Raw genomic sequence first — 17,979 nt, 5'->3', positions numbered from 1 at the left:
CACCGCCCTGCCCAGCTGCCCATCAAGCAGCTGGAACTCTCAACTGCCCACAGCGAGCAGGAAAGTGCTGACCACTCTCCCCCATTACCACCCGTCAAGGGGCGGTTTTTCTGCAGGTTGATCCAACCAATAGGAGATCCAGCCTGGCAGGGGCAGAGCTCAAGGTGGGCGAGGGCTGATGAGCCTAGACAGGGCCAGTGGGGGTTGAGGAGGACCGAAGGTACTGGGCACCAGGGGGAGGGGCAGCCCAGAGACTATGAGCCCGCCTGCCATGCTCGTCCGCCTGTCCCGCTCCCTTGGATACCATGAGTTGGGGAGAGGGCTGGAGCTGGCAGGCCTGTCCCTCACTCCAGGCCCCAGCCCACCCAGGTAACTGGCACTGCTGGAGGGACAGCGCCCTGGCTGGCTAGCACCTCTCACCGTTCCCTGGGTGCCCAGCACTTCCATGAGGCTGCAGGGACGTGAAGATCCCCAACAAGAAATGGGGGCCTTGCCCAGAGACCCCGAGACAGGGGAGGCCTCATCACTTGCCCCAAGTCGTACCTAAATAACTGTAGTGGAAAAGGGGGGCAGGATCACTCCTGTGAACCAAGCCCCGCTCCAGCCCAGGGAGGAGAGAGCAGTGTCGGTAATTTATTTTAATAATCCTGCTGAACTGGGAGAAAATTAACAAATGAGAAACCAGCTCGAAATTAATCAAAGTTCCCTGTCCATCCCCCCCACCTTCCATCTCAATGAAGGTTATTTATCCAACGAGCAATAAAACACAGAATTAAATTAAACAGGCCCTTTCTTTGAGTCCTCTCCCCTAGCCCCAGGGAGGCAGTGTCTCCCGCTCACAGCTCTATAAGCAGCTCCTGGAGGGCCTCAGCAGATCCACGGCTGCCGACAGCAATCAGAGGGGTTCCCCCAGAAGGAGCCCCACATTGAACGCACTCCCAGTCTGGGTCTCACCGCCAGCTCTCTGCCAAACATATGAGCGGCAGATAACTCAACCACCCTCCCGAGGAGGGACGGAGGGAGGTTCCTGCGGTTGGGCCTGAGCTGATTGGAGGCTGGGGAGTCCCCAGGTTCTCCGTGGGGGAGAGAAAGGCTTGGTATGGAAGGCGGGGAGCGTGAGCAACTCCCCAGATGAGGACACTCTGGGGCCCACAGCAGGTTCCAGCTGGAAACACCCTCCTGGCCCCAACCTCTTGGTGGGAAGGGGCCAGAGGGGGCACAGGGTACAGCGGAAGCCGAAGAAGGACCTCCTGTGAGGACAGGACTCACCCCAGGGCTCAGACATCAGGGGGTCACTGCAGCACCCTCAGGGCAAGGGTGCACCCCACACCCACCACTTCCTTGGGCAGTCTGTCCGGCATGTGCTTCCCTAAATATCTCTTCCCTGCAGCTTTTGAATCCAGGCATATTTCAGCCAGGACCACCACCTGCAGCCACAGGTTCCTAAATAACTACTCTCAGGGCCCCCTTCAACCATTCCCTTCTGTCTGCCCTCTAGCTGTGAAATCTGTAATAATAATGGCCTTCCCTCTACAGCTTTCACAGACATTCTCCCATTTAAACCTCACATCAACTCAGTGAGGGAGACATTTGCCACGATGCTCACCTCATGGTGACTGAGGCCCAGAGAGGGCCCTGAACAGGGCACATCCAGCAGTGGCTGAGGGTCCCAGCCGCAGCGCGTCAGGGATTGGGGACCAGGAGCGTGGGGCAGGGGGGCGGGATGAACAGGGCTCTGCAGAACTGCCAGGCTTCCTGGAAGCCTCCTCAGGGGCTTTCTGCGGAGGAGGGCTGGAGGCTGACTGCCCCCTGGGAGGAGGGGAGAGGGAGGGAGGGTTATTACACATGAACTCCTCCATGCCTGCCTCTGACACGGCTACACCTGCAGCCCACGCAGGGCAGCCAGAGGGCCTCTGACACCATAAATCTGATCCCATCACTTTCTGCTTAAAACCCTCCACAGGCAACTCATGCATCTGGAGTGAACAGCCACGCTCTGTCCTGGGACCCAGAGCTCCTGCTGACCCAGCCCTGCCGCCTCTCCTCCTCCTCTCTGAACAGCCTCCTTGTTCTTCACATGCACCAAGCATGTTCCCTGCTTCGGGGCCTTGGCACTGGCTGTGCCCCTCACCCACAATACCACCCAGGCACCTGGTTCCCTTCCTCACTTGCCTGGGCCTATATTCAAATGCCCCTTCCCTGACCACCTGGTTTAAAAGAGCTCTTCACCTCCTCCATCACTCTCGAAACCCCGGCCCTCTGCAATTTTCCTCCACAGCACCTGTCACCTCTTGAATTACTGCTTGCTTACTGTCTTTCTCCCCCTTTAGAAGGTCAGCTCCATGTAGGCAAGGATTGCGTGTGTTTTTGTTCCCTGCTCTATTCCTAACCTAGCCTAACATACGACTCACTAGTTATCTGATTGCTGAATGAATTAATGAATGAATGACACTATGCTTAAGGTCATCATTCGGGCCACCATAACCTCCGGTCTGAACTGTTCCATCAGTCTCCTAACCATTCTCTCAGCCTCAGGCCTCGGCCTGCAACCAAACCTCCACTCCACACCCAAAGGAATATTTTAACCCCCAGATTGGACCAAGGCACCATCCTGCAGCATCAAGCCCACACACTTGGCCTCAGCCCCTAATCCATCCCAACTCCCTCTCCACTGACCCTCTCCCATGCCAGGAGCCCTGCTTCATCCATGCCAGACATACCTGAAATTCCAACCATACCTGTCCTTTCCACTGGAGCACTGTCATGGTTCCCTCTCTGCCTGCAGGACACCTCCTCCAGGCAGCCACCCCATGTATGCCCTGTCAGAACCGACCTCTCCCTACTCTGAGCCCCCACACACCCTCGCCTGTACCTCCACCACAGCCCTCCCACACCCCCAACCTGAGCTGTGACAAATCATATGCATGTCATACCTCCGCATCCAGGAAGGACCCAGATTTATTCACTGGCAATCTCTCCCATCCCCACCACCTGCTCCGGTATCTTGCACAAACTTGGAGCTCCATACGTATTTGCTGAATCCAATGGAACCAGTTCAAACACAGCCCAGAGAGAGTGCCCATGAAGAGGGGCCTTTCCTCCAGGTTGCTGCCATTTCAGGCTGCTCTGAGGACAAATGGACCTTTAAGTGCCACTTAATTGCAGCACGCAGGAGCAGCTGGCCCCGCATTCCACTCACCTCTCCTTGGGGGTTGCCTGGGAGGAAACGGATTCGCGGCGGTTGAGAGGTGACCAGGGCCCTGTTAAAATGGCAACGCACCGCCTCTGGTCCATCCACCAGCCCATAATAGCAGTGCTGGCCCACCCAGCAGCTTGCATGTTGAGCACACGTGTGGCCACCCCCATGGGTGAGAACAGCAGGCACAACACAGCCACCAATGAATTATTTATTCCGTACATTGTTAGCACAGCAGAGAGAGTAACCGTGTCTCCAGGCTTCAATTAAAATATCAAGGCGCCTGCACCGTCTGCCCGGCCACATGCCCAGCTCCCACCGACACTGGCAGGATAGCACCTCCTGGGGAGCTATAGCGCCCCCAAGGCCGGCTCTACTGCCCCCTCCTCTGCTTCCCAACAGTCAAGTCCTGTTTCAGCACCATGGACAGTAGCCTCCAGGCTCCTCTAGGGATCTGCCCCTGAGACACCCCAGCACACTTTTCAGGGCTCTAAAAGACCATTTAGTAAATCGATGACCTGAAAGAGCCTTTCCAGCTCCCCAAAGCGGCCCTGGGACAAGCCTTGGTGGGTTCTTAGCCTAACTCCCATTCTCCATCCACTCCCAGCACACCCCTACAATCCTACAGCACATGGCTGGAAGGCAGGAGCTCAAGGCCCTCACCTCAGCTCCTCCCCAGGCTCCTTGACAACTCTAGGCAGATCACCCCGCCTCCCTGGGCTCCAATTTTTTCACTCGGAAAATGCAAAGGACGGTGGCCAGGCTGTGACCTCAGGGATTGTCACAACCAATGGAAAGGGATTTTGACAAGGGACTTTGACAAAGCCAGAAGAGGGCTTTAATTTCATACGGGTGGGTTTCTTCAGCCTTCCCACCCCATCCCAACCTGGAAAACCCTGATTCTAGGGCACAGGCTCAGGATGAAGAAAAAGCTGACAGATCCTTCAGGAGCTGGCTGGGTCACAAGCTAACTAGGTCACCCACGAGATTTAATTCAACAACCCCCGGACTAGAATATGAGGCCGAGTGAAATCAAAGTGGGCGAGCTGAAAAAGAGCAAGAAATTCCAAACACATGCCGCTGAGAACTGTGGAATGAGCAGAGGCTTCAGGGATAGGCAGTGCTGCAGGCCTCCACTGCTTTCTGCACAAGCCTCAGTTTCCTCACCTGTAGAACAGGGCCAGTGCGACGGACTTCCTAGCCAGTGACTTACATTAGATAACCTATGTGAAACTCCTGATACAGGGCCAGGCACATAAATTCAACTATTCATTTTATGAAGCACCTGTCAGGTTCCAGGCCCTGGAGATAGAGCAGACAAGAAAAGGGACACAACCGTGCCCTGAAGAGCTGACATCCAAGTGACCAATGCTGTTATCCATCAGGGTGTCAGGAGAGGTGGCATTCAAGATGGGCCTTTGAAGCACAGGTGGAATTTCCAAAGCAAAAAACAATGTGGCGGGAATATAATCCCTTTAGAGAAATGTTTGGCAGCTTCTCCTAAATCTAATCATTCATGCAGCCAACGAGCCAGCAATCGTATCTACTCATATTTATATGTATAATATAAATGAGCACTAATGTCCACTAAAAGACATGTACGCAAATGTTCAGAAGAGCTTTATTCCTAATAGCCAAACACTGAACTCAGCCCAGATGTCCAGCAGCAGCAGGATGGGTAAATGAATGCTGAACTACACAAACAATGACACAGTGGAATAGTGCAGAGCAATGAAAAAGAGCAAATCATCAAAATACCCAACCACATGGGGGAATCTCACAGGTAATGTGAGTGAAAGAAGCCACGCACAAAAGACTGACTGTATGACTCTGGTTGTGTGAAGCTCAAAACCAGACAAAACTAATCTATGGGGGCTTCCCTGGTGGCACAGTGGTTGAGAGTCCGCCTGCCAATGCAGGGGACGCGGGTTCGTGTCCCGGTCCGGGAAGATCCCACATGCCGCAGAGCAGCTGGGCCTGTGAGCCATGGCCGCTGAGCCTGCGCGTCCGGAGCCTGTGCTCCGCAATGGGGGAGGCCACAACAGTGAGAGGCCCGCGTACTGAAAAAAGAAACAAAAAACAAAAAACTAATCTATACTTTTAGAAATCAGGCTACCAACTAGCCTTGGGGACGGAGGGATGTGGACTGGGAGGGGCTCAAGAGAATGTTCTAGGGAACTGAAAATGTTCTATATCTTAATTTATAAAAGCTCATCAAGTAATGCCCTCGAAATTTGTGTACTTTACCGTGTATAAGTTATACTTCAATTATTTTTTATGTAAAGAAAAGGCAGAGAGAGCATTCTTCAGGGGCTGAGGGGACATCAGAAGCAGAGGTTAGCAGATTGGACACTGCAAGGGGTGTGGTCAGGGAATGACCCTGGGGAACTGGACTGGAGCTGGCAGGGGCTGGAGGGAGAGCTGGAGTTGAGGTGCACGAGATGGGTACCAAGGCAAGGCCACCCTGGGAGCCCTGGGGCTCCTGCCTCCTTCTCCCAGACCCCTCCTGCCATGCATCCCTCCTGCCCACAGCAAATGGTGCAAGTGAGGTCATCTCCCCTCCCTGCTGGACTGGCCCCCTGTCCACACCCTCCCTCAGCCACCATGCTGGATTGCAATCCTGGAGCTGAATTTCCTGGGCTTTGGGGGCTTTCCTCCTGAGGAGGAATCAAGTGAAGCCACAGTCCCCCGGCCTCAGGCCGGCAGAGTCCAGCTGGGCACCTCTCCCCACTCCCGTGCTCTATGCTCATAGCATCATGGAGGACACCTGGTTCTGCCTCCTACGCTGCACCTGCCACATCCACCTTTCCACCCACCCCCAAAGGGAGCACCTGAACACCTGTCACTCCCAGGATAACCGCTCCAATTAGGTAGGGCCCTGCCACCTCCTGCTCCCAGCACCCAGCACCCCAGCCTTCACTGCCACGACTCTTTGTGGAGGGAGAGCCCCCTGGACGTGCACAGACACGGCCGAGGAAGCGGCTCAGAAACCTCACACCCCACCAGCCACCAGTGAGACATGACACGAGCCCACTCGCTCCTCTGGGCAGCTCCTGAGCTGAGGCCCAGGGGCCAGCCCGGCCCTACCTCCCACGATCCACTACACGAGGCTGCACGGGGGCCAAGTCAGAATCAGCCACAGGACCTCCTCTGGGGCCACGGCCCCGGCCACGGGGCGCCACCGAGTCCAGCTGTCACCCCTTGCTGGCAAGAGTACAAGAAATTATAAACACGCTTGCCCTTTGCCCCAGCACGTGTCTGCAGGAATTCACCCTACAGAGACCTGCGGAGTGGCCAATCACAAAGTTACCCATCGCAGCTCTTTGTTAAAGCACGAGATCAGGAACCACCAAGTGTCCGTCCTGAGGAGACAGGAAGCAGGCAGTCCTGGGGACCACACAAAGCCCTTTTGTGCCGACAGAGGTGAACCCCAAGAGCACTGCAAGCTCACCCAGCAGGGGCTGCGGATGTGTGAAAATGGAGGGGGAGAACACACGTGTGCAGCCCCCCCCACGTGCTGGTGAATGTTGCCTGGAGTGTGTGACACGGCAGCCACGCCCAGGCGAGAGCTCTCTGGAAGGCACGCAGGGAGCGGTGGCTGCCTCCAGGCTGTACTCCAGGGGCTGGGGTACGTCCTCCGGCTCCTTTGAACACCCAGGGGAAGGTCTGAGGCACTCACGCAGTAATGCTGTCACTGAAAAGGAGGCCGTGTCTACGGTGCTCCAGGTCCCCCAGCGGCCAGACAAAAGGCTCATTCCGGAGAGAGAAGCATCTTTAAAGGAGACCCTGTCAAGTCCCCAAACACACGCACCCTCTCTCCCCCACCACCAACTGAAATGCTTGAGAGAGGGGTCAGGACTCAAGGCCGGGAGAGCCCAGCACAGGTGGTGGGGGAGCCCCAGTCTGATGTTGGGAGGCTAGAGGAGGGGTTCCTGGTCCAGGCTGAGCGGCCAGGCCCAGGTGGGAATGGGGGCAGGGAAGGCAGGTGAGGGGGCTACTCTCCTCTTACTGAGTTTGTTGTACTTTCCTAATTGATTTTGTCACCGGGATACTTAGGACCATCTTAGAAACCACTTAAGCAATTTAAAATAATCAAAGTACTTAGAAGGCACTTAACGTTTCCTCACACTTCAGGCTTCCCATAAACCCCTTCCAGCTTCGACCCAAGGCCATCCTGCTGTCTAGAGCGACCCCTGTGGGGAAGGCGGCCGCCTGGTCAGGCCCAGCTCCTGCAGCCCCAGGCAGGTGGGAGAGCCAGGCCCCCACAAGCACACCAGGCTCCCTCTCTCTCTCACTCCCCCGCCCCCGCCTCTCTCTCTCTCATCACCTCGCCCCAGCCCAGGCCCCCTGAACAGGTGGCAAGTGGAAAGGTCAATTGGAATATAAAGCAGAATTTTCCTTTTCATTTCCAACATGTCTTGGTCATAAAAATGCTAGTTTAGTAATTCAGGGGAAACCGAAAAGTACACAGTTCAAACCGGGCTTGGCAGGGGGAAGTAAAGTGGGCTTAGCCCTGCGGCCTGTGAGCCCCACCCATGCGGCAGGCACAGCTCCCTCATCCAACTCCTGGTCCCAAGGATGGCAGGCTCCCTGATTTGTCTTTCTGTCTGTATCCAGGCCGGGCACCAAGAGAGGTCCAACCCAGTCCTGCCCTCAATGTGCATATGAACTCTGGGGAGACCCAAGAATGCCACACGAGAAACCCCATGTACCCCAGGATTTCAGACCTTGGAGGGTCAGGAAGGTCTTGGATGTTGAGTCAGGGCTTGGGGGAGGAGCCCGACTCTGCCCGTCAGGCATCAAGGAGGACATTCCAGGAGGAGGGCATGGCCCAGGCAAAGGCGGGGAGGCCCACGATCAGGGGAGGCCACGGGTGGTCAGCCTGAACCTGAGGAGTAAGCTCGTCGCTCCTTCTGCAGGAAAGGCTCCAGGTAAAGGACAGGGGTCAGAGCCCACCTAATCCAACGCCCTCGGCTCATAGAGAGGGCAGCCAACCCACCCAAGGTCACACAGTGAGTCAGCAGCAGAGCCAGGCCCAGAGCGCAGGTCCCTAAGCTATGGGAGACTTCTGGTAAGGGGACCCTCAGCCTTCCCCAAGGGAGGAGCCGGAGATCACCCTACCATCCCCCACACCTAACTGGGAGGGTCGGGAGGACCCCAGGACCATCACACAGGGGGACTCGGGTACACTCACCAGAGTCATTCCTATGCCCAAAGCCAGCAACCTGCCCCTCCGCCCCACAGAGCCCCCCACCCTTCACGGCCCAGACCACATGCCTCCTCGAAGGCCCCTTGGATACTCTGTCAGCAAGAGATGAGGACAAATATTATTGACCCTACTGTGCGCCCAGCCTGCCACCTGCTTCCCATTCTTATTCTGCATCCACACCCTGAAAGGTGCATGTGATTCTGCCCATTTTATAGATGAGATGGTGAGGTCCAGAGAGGCCCAGTGACCTGGGGCCAGGATCTGAGTGACCTACTGTGTGGCTGCCCCCCCATGGCCAGGCACTCAGCCAATATCGAGTCCCATGCCAGGCACTGCCCTGAGCTCTTTCTGTGTAATCCTCATGTAATCCTCACAAGGCCCTATGATGTGGGGGCTACAAGCGTCCCCAGTTTTACAGACAAGGAAACTGAGGCACAGAGAGGGGCCTCCCAGGTAATAATGGCAGAGCAGGGGTATGAACCAGGCCATCTGGCCCAGGGCCCACGCTTCGACCACTGAAAGCTACTGCCCCTTAGGGTCCCCGTCTGCCTCCCTCCTGTATCCAGCTCTGTTCATCCTCAGGTCAGGGAGCGGGGAGCAGCGAAATGAAGGGGGAGGAGTTAGAAGAGGTACAGGGGGCTTGGGAGGGGGAGGCCAGAGGCCAGCACGGGGAGAGCCAGGAGAAAGAACTAGCCTCTCACATGGGCTCTACCCTTACATCTCCTCCCCATCACCTCTGTGGCTTCACAAGGACTGGTCAAGAACCACCTACCTATGTTACAGGTGAGGAAACTGAAGGCCTGAGAGGCCCAGTGACTTGCCCAAGGTCACCAGAATCCTGGTAACCCTCCTCCCCCAATACCCTCTGCAGCTAGAAGGAGCAGCTGTGGGTTTTGGAGCCCCCTTGGTCCTCCTCCCCCTGGCCCCAGGGCTGTCTGGGTCCTCCCTCTTGAGCTCCTGGGTCAAGTCAGCAACCAAGCACAGTCCTGCCCCAGGGCCTTTGCACTTGCTGTTCCCTCTACCTGGAAAACTCTTCCTCCAGATATTCGTAGGGCGACCTCCTTCACTCGACTCAAGTTTATGCACAAATGTCCCCCTTCAAAAAGTCCACCTCCAACCATCCTGTCTAAGTTGGCACCCCCACCCACCATGGCTTTCTAGCCACCTCCTTGCTTTGTCCTACAAGGAAGTGCTCTCCCGTGACAATTATACGTTTATGTGTTTTACCTGTTCACTGCCTGCCTTCCCTTCAAACGTGGAAGCCTACAAGGGCCAGGCCTCCATCTGCTTTGTTGCCTGCTTTGTAAGGTTGCTTAGCGTGGCGGCTCTCCACCTGGGGTTGCACGTGAGTATCACCCGGGGAGCCCAGGCCCCATCTCACATCAATCAAATCCAAAATCCTGGGGTGGGGCTCGGATACCCAGGAATTTTAAACTCCCCAGCTGATTCCAATGTGTAGCCAGTTGGAGGCCACAGCTCTAGCAGGGCGAGGCCCAGAGGAGATGTTCAAGACACACTTGGTGAGTGAACGAATGAATGGATTCTTACAGATGGGCCAACCAAGGTCCAGGTGGGGGACAGCGAGCCAGAAACCAGCAGTCATGACCTTGAGCTTCCCCAGGCTCAGCCCCACCTCGGCCCCTCCACAATGTCACACACCTTGCCCAGGGGCCCTGTCAGCCCTACCCAGGCTCCAGGAGCCCACCAGGCCTCCCTCCAGGGCATCTCCAGGAAGTCTACCCAGAGGCCCCCCAAAGGCCTCCACTCTCTCCTTTTCATTCCTAGTAATGAGCCTGTTTGCCAGTCCAGTGATCAGAGCTGAAACCCTGTTGCTTCCACTCCCAAATTTCCCATGTTCAGAGAGGTCCTGCAACCCGAAGGTACACATCAGAGGAAGTGGGCTTGAGAGGGCTGCGGGGTGGGCGGGGGCACTCGCTGGGGAAGCCAGAGGGGACAGGAATACCGGGACGCCAAGGAGGACTCAGAGCATCCACCCAGCGGCCAGCTGAGCCTCCCAGCAGGTGTGCAAATACAGACCCAGCCCCAAGGCTCCTCACCACTGGAGGCCCAGGAAGCCAATGCTCCCCAGGTGACTATGATGAGCTGCCAGGCTTGAGAACCACCAGGCGATGCAACCTGTACCCCAGTGCCCCACCCACAGGGAAGGACTTGCCGGAAGCACAGAGAGAATTGGCAACTCAGTGGTCAGGGCTGTTCCCCTCCCCTCACCTCCCTCCCCACTCTGTTTAGATGCTGGTCTGACCCTGGGTCTTGAGGCCCCCTCCCCAGACTCCCACCACGAAGGGACACCTAGGGTTTGGGGGAAAGAGAAATGCTGTAAAAGCAGAGGGAGGGCTGCGTGGTCCTCACCTCAGGAGAACGGGCCCTGACAGTCACCCTCAGCAAGACCACTTCCTACACCTCCTCCGCTCCTCCCCGACCCCCTCTCACACCTTAATGTCTATCCAACCTGTTCTCGTAACACCGGCAACCCCTAAGCACCGCTAAAGGCTTTGCGTACTTTATCGCTGCTGCCTAATGAGTATCATCACACTCCTTCTTACAGATACAGAAACTGAGACTCAGAAAGGCCACACAGTGAGTATTGGGCCAGATCTCACCCAAGACTATCTGATGACCAAGAGAGAGGAGAGCAGAGGGATAAAAAGGGTAGATTCAGGGTCAAACAGCCTGGGCTCATATGCCAGCTCCACCACTTACTAGCTGTGTGACCTTGAGGAATTTGCTTAGCCTCTCTGAGCCTCAGTTCTCCGTCTGTAAAATGGGGATAACCACTGTACACCTACCCCTGGGGGTTGCTGTGAGGACTGGGGCAGACCCTGACACAGGACACATGCCATGTAAATGCTGCGATTATTCTACCCCAACGACCTCTTCAGGAGGGTCCCTCATTCACCCCCGAACATGCACTGAGTGAGCCTTCTTGGGACAAATCTCTAACAACAGCCAATAGTGGGACATGGGGATACCCTTTAACGGGGAACAAAGCATTAAGCGAAAAGAATTCCGTAAGTCAGCAAGGGGCTGGAGGTATTTGGGAGGAGGAAACAGGTGGCCCAGGGGTCACCAAAGTGGTGGGCACTGGTGGCCAGTGGCTGGACCCCATGGTAAAGTGAGCTTACCTACACTTATCCCCACAGCCAGGAGCTCATGCAGGCTCTGCAGACGGGGGCCCCCCTGCTGTCATTGCAGAGTTTGGGGAGACATGGGGGCTGCAAATGGCTCACTCTCCGTGAGTCCCTTCAGCCATGATTTCCTGAGGGCCCCCCATGGACCTGGCATCTGTTGGGATCCTACAGGCGCAACTTAGAGGCCAGCAGGGGTCAGCTGATGGTCTCTGTCTCATCTACTTAATTCCAAGGGCATAGCTCAAGAGCAGTGCTAGACAATATGTAAATGAACAGGCATGGCTGCGCTCCCATAAAACTTTACAGACACTGAAATTTGAATTTCATATAATTTTCCTGTGTCATGACATATTGCTTTTAATTTTTTTTCAACCATTTAAAACACGGAGACCATTCTCAGCTCATGGGCCGTACAAAAACGGGCAGCAGCCCAGAGGGGAAGCCAAGAGAAACATGAAAACAAACAAAGAAATACGGACATGACTACAAACTGTGGTGAGGGTCATGAAGGGGAAGATGGGAAAATAATATAGAATAACTGGGGGATGGAGGGTGGTTCTCTGAAGAGCGTCCACTTAAACTTTAGGTTGAATGAGAAGGATGCAGCCTCAAGGAGTAGGAGGAGAACATTCCAATAGAGACGGGACAGCAGGTGCAAAGGCCCTGTGGTGGGCAAACAGCACAGTGTCTTCAAGGAACATAAAGAAAACAGTAGGACTGGTATGGAGTGCACCCAGGAGAGGCAAAACGATGTGGTCAGAGCACCAGGTAGCACAGGGCCTGTCAGACTGGCAAGCATTTTGGAAGTTTGCGTTTTAATCTAAGAGCAATGCAAAGTCAAGAACAAGTTTAAGCAGGGTGGGGAGCAGGTTGGATTTGGCTTTTAGCAAGGTCGCTCTGTTAGCTGAGCAAAGGCTGGGCTGTGGAAAGGCCTGTCTGGAAGCAGGGAGAGGAGAGAGGTTTCTGCCGGATCCGGGTGAGAGCGCACAAGGTGGGGGTTGAGGAGACTCCAGCACGAGGACGTGTCCTAAAGGAGAGCCTGCAGGATCTGCAGATGGTAGAAAGGCAGAGGTCAAAAATGCCACCACGTCTCTTGGCCTGGGCGCTGCAAGCACAGAGCTGTCTTCAAGGACAGGCAGGCTGTGTGAGAGTGGGTGGACCCTCTTGAAAGTTCCTCCTGGTTGTGCAGTGAAAACACTTTCAAGCAGAACATGGGGTATCAGCTGAGCCACAGAGGTTCCCCAGGAGCCCTGGGCCTGGCACTGAGGGGCAGACAAGCCAAGCACCTGGCAGGCAGCTTTCTCTAAAAGGCACCACAGACCCTTACCAGCACTCACAGCCCCGCGAGGGACAAGCCCTCACAGGCCAGGCTGACGTGGCACAGAGAGCCAATGTCGCCCACCAGTGTCCCTGGCCCGGCCTCTCCTAGGAAGCTGGGCACCTGCCCTCCACCTGCTGGCTGGCATCCCCTCTCCCACCTGCCCCTTCCTGCCCTCTCTCCACTCCACCCCAGTCTTAGTGCTCAAACCCCACTGTGGTGACGGCCAGAAAACCCTCATTACCTGCAAGTTAAGTTGGCCACTCAGTCTCCACACCACAGGGAGACACCTGAGGCCCAGCAGATGGTCGGTCCTCTCCAGGATCAGCCTCAAAGGTCACCATCTGTCCCTGCCCACCCGGCCCAGCCTCTTCCACATCAACGGAGCCTCTCATGCTGACTTAAGGCCCAGCTACAAGCTGTGCAATGACATTTTCTGCAGGCTGACTGTGTGCCAGGCACCAGGCTAGGCCTTTTCTGGACATTAACCCTTAATTCCCACACCAGGCCTAGGAGACCACTGTCATCCCCTTTTTACAAAGGAGGAAACCGACGCACAAACAGGCTAAACGATTTGCCAAGGTGGCGAAAGCTGTCTGGCTCCAGTCTCCAGATGCTTACCCACCATGCTAGGCCACATTCCCATCTTCAAGCCTCAGTTTTTGTTGTTGTTGTTGTTTTTTCTCCACTGCAAAATTAATGAGGGACTCAATGCAATGACTTCTGGATCCTTCTGAGCTCTTACAGGTCAAGGATTGGAAAACTGTTTCCTTCCAGGGCACTTACTATGTTCTTTTTCCCTCCAACAATAACTGCTCTCAGGAAAAGATATTACTGACTCGTTCATACTATGGTGGAAGTGACTGGTATGGTGAGTAGATATGGTGGATATCGTGAGGTAACTCTGGTGGCACAGCGATTCAAACTCAGATCTGACTGGCTTCAGAACCTGGGCTGTCCCCACGACACAGCATTGTAGAGGTCACATCCTCTGCGTTAGGCTCTCCTCTGAAAAGTATTCTTTAGCTCCATCAATATTCCCTTGACTAGGAGAATGGAGCCAAAATGAAAATGAAGGAGTGGGTGGGAACAGGGGAGTAAAGGATATGAGCTGTCAGACCCACAACTTCCCGAAGTCAGGGCTTCTGATCCCTAATGACGGCCTGGGTTTGAGGCCCCACTTCCAACCCAGTTGCTTTGGGCAGGCAGTCTGGAAGGAGTCAGTTCTGGGAGCTGGGACCTGACTCCCAGCCCTGGCCCGTCCCTTAATCAGGGCTCAGTTTCCACAACTGTACGACAGGAAGTTGGCCCCTCCCAGCTCTGGCAGGTGTGAGTTTTGCTCATACCCTGGCCTTGACAGAACCCCATCAGCATTCTCCAGGCAGGAAATTACCCCACGTGCCCCCAAACCCAGAGCTCCTCTCTAAGCTTTGCACAGGAAATCCACCTCACGGAGGAAAGAGAGCTGTAATCACAGCCTCTGGGGGAAGTTCCCAGCAGACCCCACTAATAGCCTTGGCAGGGAGCGGGGCTGGGGCGCAGCAATGCCCTTTGAAACAGACACCTGACACCGCAGCTCCCCTGGCCCCCAAGATGCCCCTCCCTCATCCTTCCCTGCCTGAAGCTCTGCACCTGACCTCCCTCCTCAAAGTTCAACCTTTTTGTCTCTGTAAATGGCTTTTCAGTTTCTGGCCCAGCCTCTCATTTCTACCAGTTTAATTATTGAGGAGCCCTCTTGTCGCCAGCCTGGAACATTAACGCTCTTAAAAGGGACCCAGGGACTTCGGACCATAGCCAGCTGTCTCCTTCTGCCTCTCTCCCCATCTCCCCCACCGCCCGTCCCCTTTCCTTTCCCAACAGGCCCCTTCCGTCCCCCTTCCTTCTCCCCTCCCTAGGCCTCTACCTCCCAGTCCCATCTTGCTCTCGGGGCAGGACAAAACCCAGGCCACGCCACATTCATATGTGACCAGATGGGCAGCTGAAGAGCCCTCGGCTGGTGAGGCCCTTTGGCCCCAGACCCCCTCACCCCACCAGCGACCTTCCCCATCCTGGGAGAGGTCAGCACAGCAGTCACAGCCCACTGCTGTGTGGGGCTTCCAAGAACCCGCTTCAAGGCCTCATGCTGACAGCGACCTTTCTTAGAGCCTTGGCCATGTGTCTGGTGACACCTCTCAGCTCCTTTGATCTTTTCCACCTCCCTATAAAGTGCGTACTGGTTCCCCTCTAGGACATGGTGGGGAAGGACCCTTACCAATGTCATAGCCCCAAGGGCCCAATCACGTTGTTTTATCATCTTTATAAAACACTTTTTAAAAGACACAGACTCACCAAGGTGTTTAATACAAAGCTCAGAAAAGGACACTGCAGCAGCCCCACCTGTAGTCTGGTCTTCTCAAAGGCTAGGGGGCTGTGCCCCACTCAGTCAGGATGACCCAGGTCGCCTCACCTCCCAAGCCCAGGGAAGGCAGGCTGAATTGGTGACACAGCTCACCGAAGCCATCACTAGGCCCTGGGACCACAGAGCCTTGCTCCCCCTCCCCTCTGGGTCTCTACTCCTCACTGCAGAATTGGGCATGTGGAGGGACTGGACCAGTTTCCCATTCCCCAACCATCCCACCAACGAATGTCCACAAGCAACACTGCTCCCCAGCAGTTGTTCAAATTGCCCGCTACAAAGGCAAAGTCTCCTTCAAGTCTCCGGCTTCGGCGTGATTTTGCATCCTTCAGAATGCATCCATTTGTTTTTAAATTAAAATAATGTTTTCATCTGGATCATCAAGCAAAACCAACACTACAGGAAGAAGGCCCCAAGGCAAGGACTGCAGAGCACACGTGGCCCAGACCAGCCTATGGCAAAGTTCCAACCCCACCCCTGCTGTGACAGGACAACTCAACCACCTTTCTTTCCCACCTACCCTCACAGCCAACACAGAGACATTCGCACCGTTCATCCCCACTTCTACCCCGGCCCCCAGAAATGCCCCCCAAGTACTGATGCATCATGGGATTGGGCAAACGTGTTCCAGAAAGGGTCCAGGAGAGACGGCTCCAGCCTCAGCGCTTCCCATCCTGCATGAGGCCAAACAGCCTCTCTCTGTCCACTCCCTAACTCTGGAGCCTTTGAGGAGGCAAGGGGCCGATTCCAGAGGCCAAGAATCTAACACCAGAGCGAAGAAGGGACCCAGAGGCTCCATTTGTGCCACCTTCCTCCTCCCTCACCCTCTTCTCTCTTCCTCTCTCTCTGTCTTTCTGTCTCTCTCTGTATCTCTCTCTCTGTCTCTCTCTCTCTCTCTGTCTCTCTCTCTCTCTCTCTCTCTCTCTCACACACACACACACACACACACACACACACACACACGCACACACAGCAAACGAGGAGGCTCCCAGAGAGAAGCAGGCACATAATTATTGGTAAAATGCTTGTAATGTTTTTCTCTCTACCCAGTAGCTTTCAGTAGTTTTAGCAGCTTAGCGAAGCACTTGGCTCCAATTGAATTGCAAATCAGCAGCTCCTGCCCCAGGAAGAGAGGAAGGGAGGCGGCAAGGAGGGGGCAGGGAGGGATTCCAGAAGGAAGGGGAGAAAGGTGTGCAAGGAAGAGGGGCAGAAGGAAGGTAATGAGCCAGGGAGGCTAAGCTCAGGGCCAAGGGCACCAGAAACAGGGACTGCCCGCTCCTCCAGGCCTTTTCCCGTCCTCATCTCCGTTCACTGCGGTAGCCAACACCTCATCCAAAAAATCAGGACACATCTTCTAACTATAATCCTGAGGTGGAGCGGAAGGGCCATGCGGGGCTTTCTCAGCTACCCGGGAGAAAAACAGATCTTTCTTGGCAATTGCAATTATTGAAAAACAATGTCAAAACAAAAGTCTTGCTTTTTCTCCCTGGCAATCTCCAACATTCCCATTCCCATTCTATGTTTATCTTTTAATCTGTCTACCTTTCTATCTACCTAAATTTCTATTCGTCCATCTGTCTGGGTTTTTTATATTTCTGTCTGCCCATCTCCTCCTCCCTTCTGTTGTTCGCCAGTACTTCCTTTCCCCTCCCGGTTCAGAATTCCCCGCAGAGGAGCAGAGTCGATCAAGGAGCTGCCTGCAGCAGGTGCTGTTTCAGCACCATGGTCAGCACCACGGAGCTGGGTCCCTCCTCACCACAGGTCAGCCCCAAATTCTCAGAGATTGCTCGGGGAGCTGGGAAACACACTCTCTCCCTCGGATTCAGGAGGAGAAGAAGAGAAAGGAGCTGGGCAGGCACTAACCTTGAAGAGACGAAGGATGTTGGCCACCATGATGGAGACCGAACTCCCTGAAGCACCGATGACACCCACCACGCGCTCAGGTTTAGTGATGATGGGCGGGCCGCCGCTGCCACAGCGGACCTCCGTGCCATCCTTCTCAATGAGCGCCTGCACAAAGGTCAGCGACTGCTCCAGGGCATGGGTGTCCCTGGAGCAGGTGTCCAGTATGCGGGCGCCCAACGTGATGTTGGGCAGCAGGTCCGGGTCATTGTTAATGCGATCTAGAGCAAAGAGCATGGCCTCCAGGCGGTGGATGCCCTTTTCCTTCTTGAGTTCTCCGCAGGCCTTGCCCTCTGAGCCCCGGCCGTGCACCGGGAACAGGCCTCCCAGAGTGATGTCACCATCTATGCGGATGGAATTCATTTGAGGGTGGCCTTTGGGCTTCCCCAGGGAGGAAGGCACCCAGGGCCCAGACAGGCTGAGGAGCAGGCAAAGGAGCAGCCGGGCCCACCACCAGCCCCAGCCCCTCTTCCCAGGCATCTCGGAAATCCCTAGAGACCCATGAATGGCAGGCCTCCCTCCTAGCCGTGTGGGCCCCTGGCCCACAGCCTGGGGGAGCAGGGGCAGAGCAGCCCCCACAAGTCTCTCCAGTGCAGCTTCAGCAGCAGGGCGGCTGATGGCAGCCAACAGGCTGAACCATGCTGGTGTTCCTCGCCCCGCAGGCAACGCTCAGTTACGGGCACAGGCCATGCTCCCAGACGGCAGGGAGTGCCTGGGGTGCAGCAAAGCTCTGGGCTTGGTCCCCACGTCCTGCAGGCCTGTTCTTGGTGGGTGACTGTGAAAGGAGGAGAGTGCTCCTAGCTTGGCAGG

General features: G+C 55.5%; 1 protein-coding gene across 3 annotated transcripts in view; it reads right to left on the bottom strand.

The window, feature by feature from the left end:
• GRM4 (glutamate metabotropic receptor 4) overlaps positions 1–17,709 on the bottom strand; it is a gene marked incomplete at its 3' end in the record, with an annotated part of 98,390 nt that extends 80,681 nt beyond the window's left edge. For 2 of the 3 annotated variants that reach the window (XM_079933775.1, XM_079933776.1), the window contains exon 1: positions 17,131–17,684. In XM_079933775.1, the coding sequence (XP_079789901.1) occupies positions 17,131–17,649 (519 nt within the window). In that variant the 5' untranslated portion in view covers positions 17,650–17,684. Of the gene's footprint in view, positions 1–17,130 lie in introns of all 3 variants that reach the window. The other variant, XM_079933774.1, reaches the window with a different exon arrangement.
• Between the last annotated feature and the right edge of the window lie 270 nt (positions 17,710–17,979).

This window comes from Stenella coeruleoalba (assembly GCF_951394435.1).
Source record: "Stenella coeruleoalba genome assembly, chromosome: 10".
In the NCBI taxonomy this organism is placed as follows: domain Eukaryota; kingdom Metazoa; phylum Chordata; class Mammalia; order Artiodactyla; family Delphinidae; genus Stenella; species Stenella coeruleoalba.
Note: the sequence above shows the minus strand (reverse complement) of the source record. Positions and strands in the feature narration are given on the sequence as shown.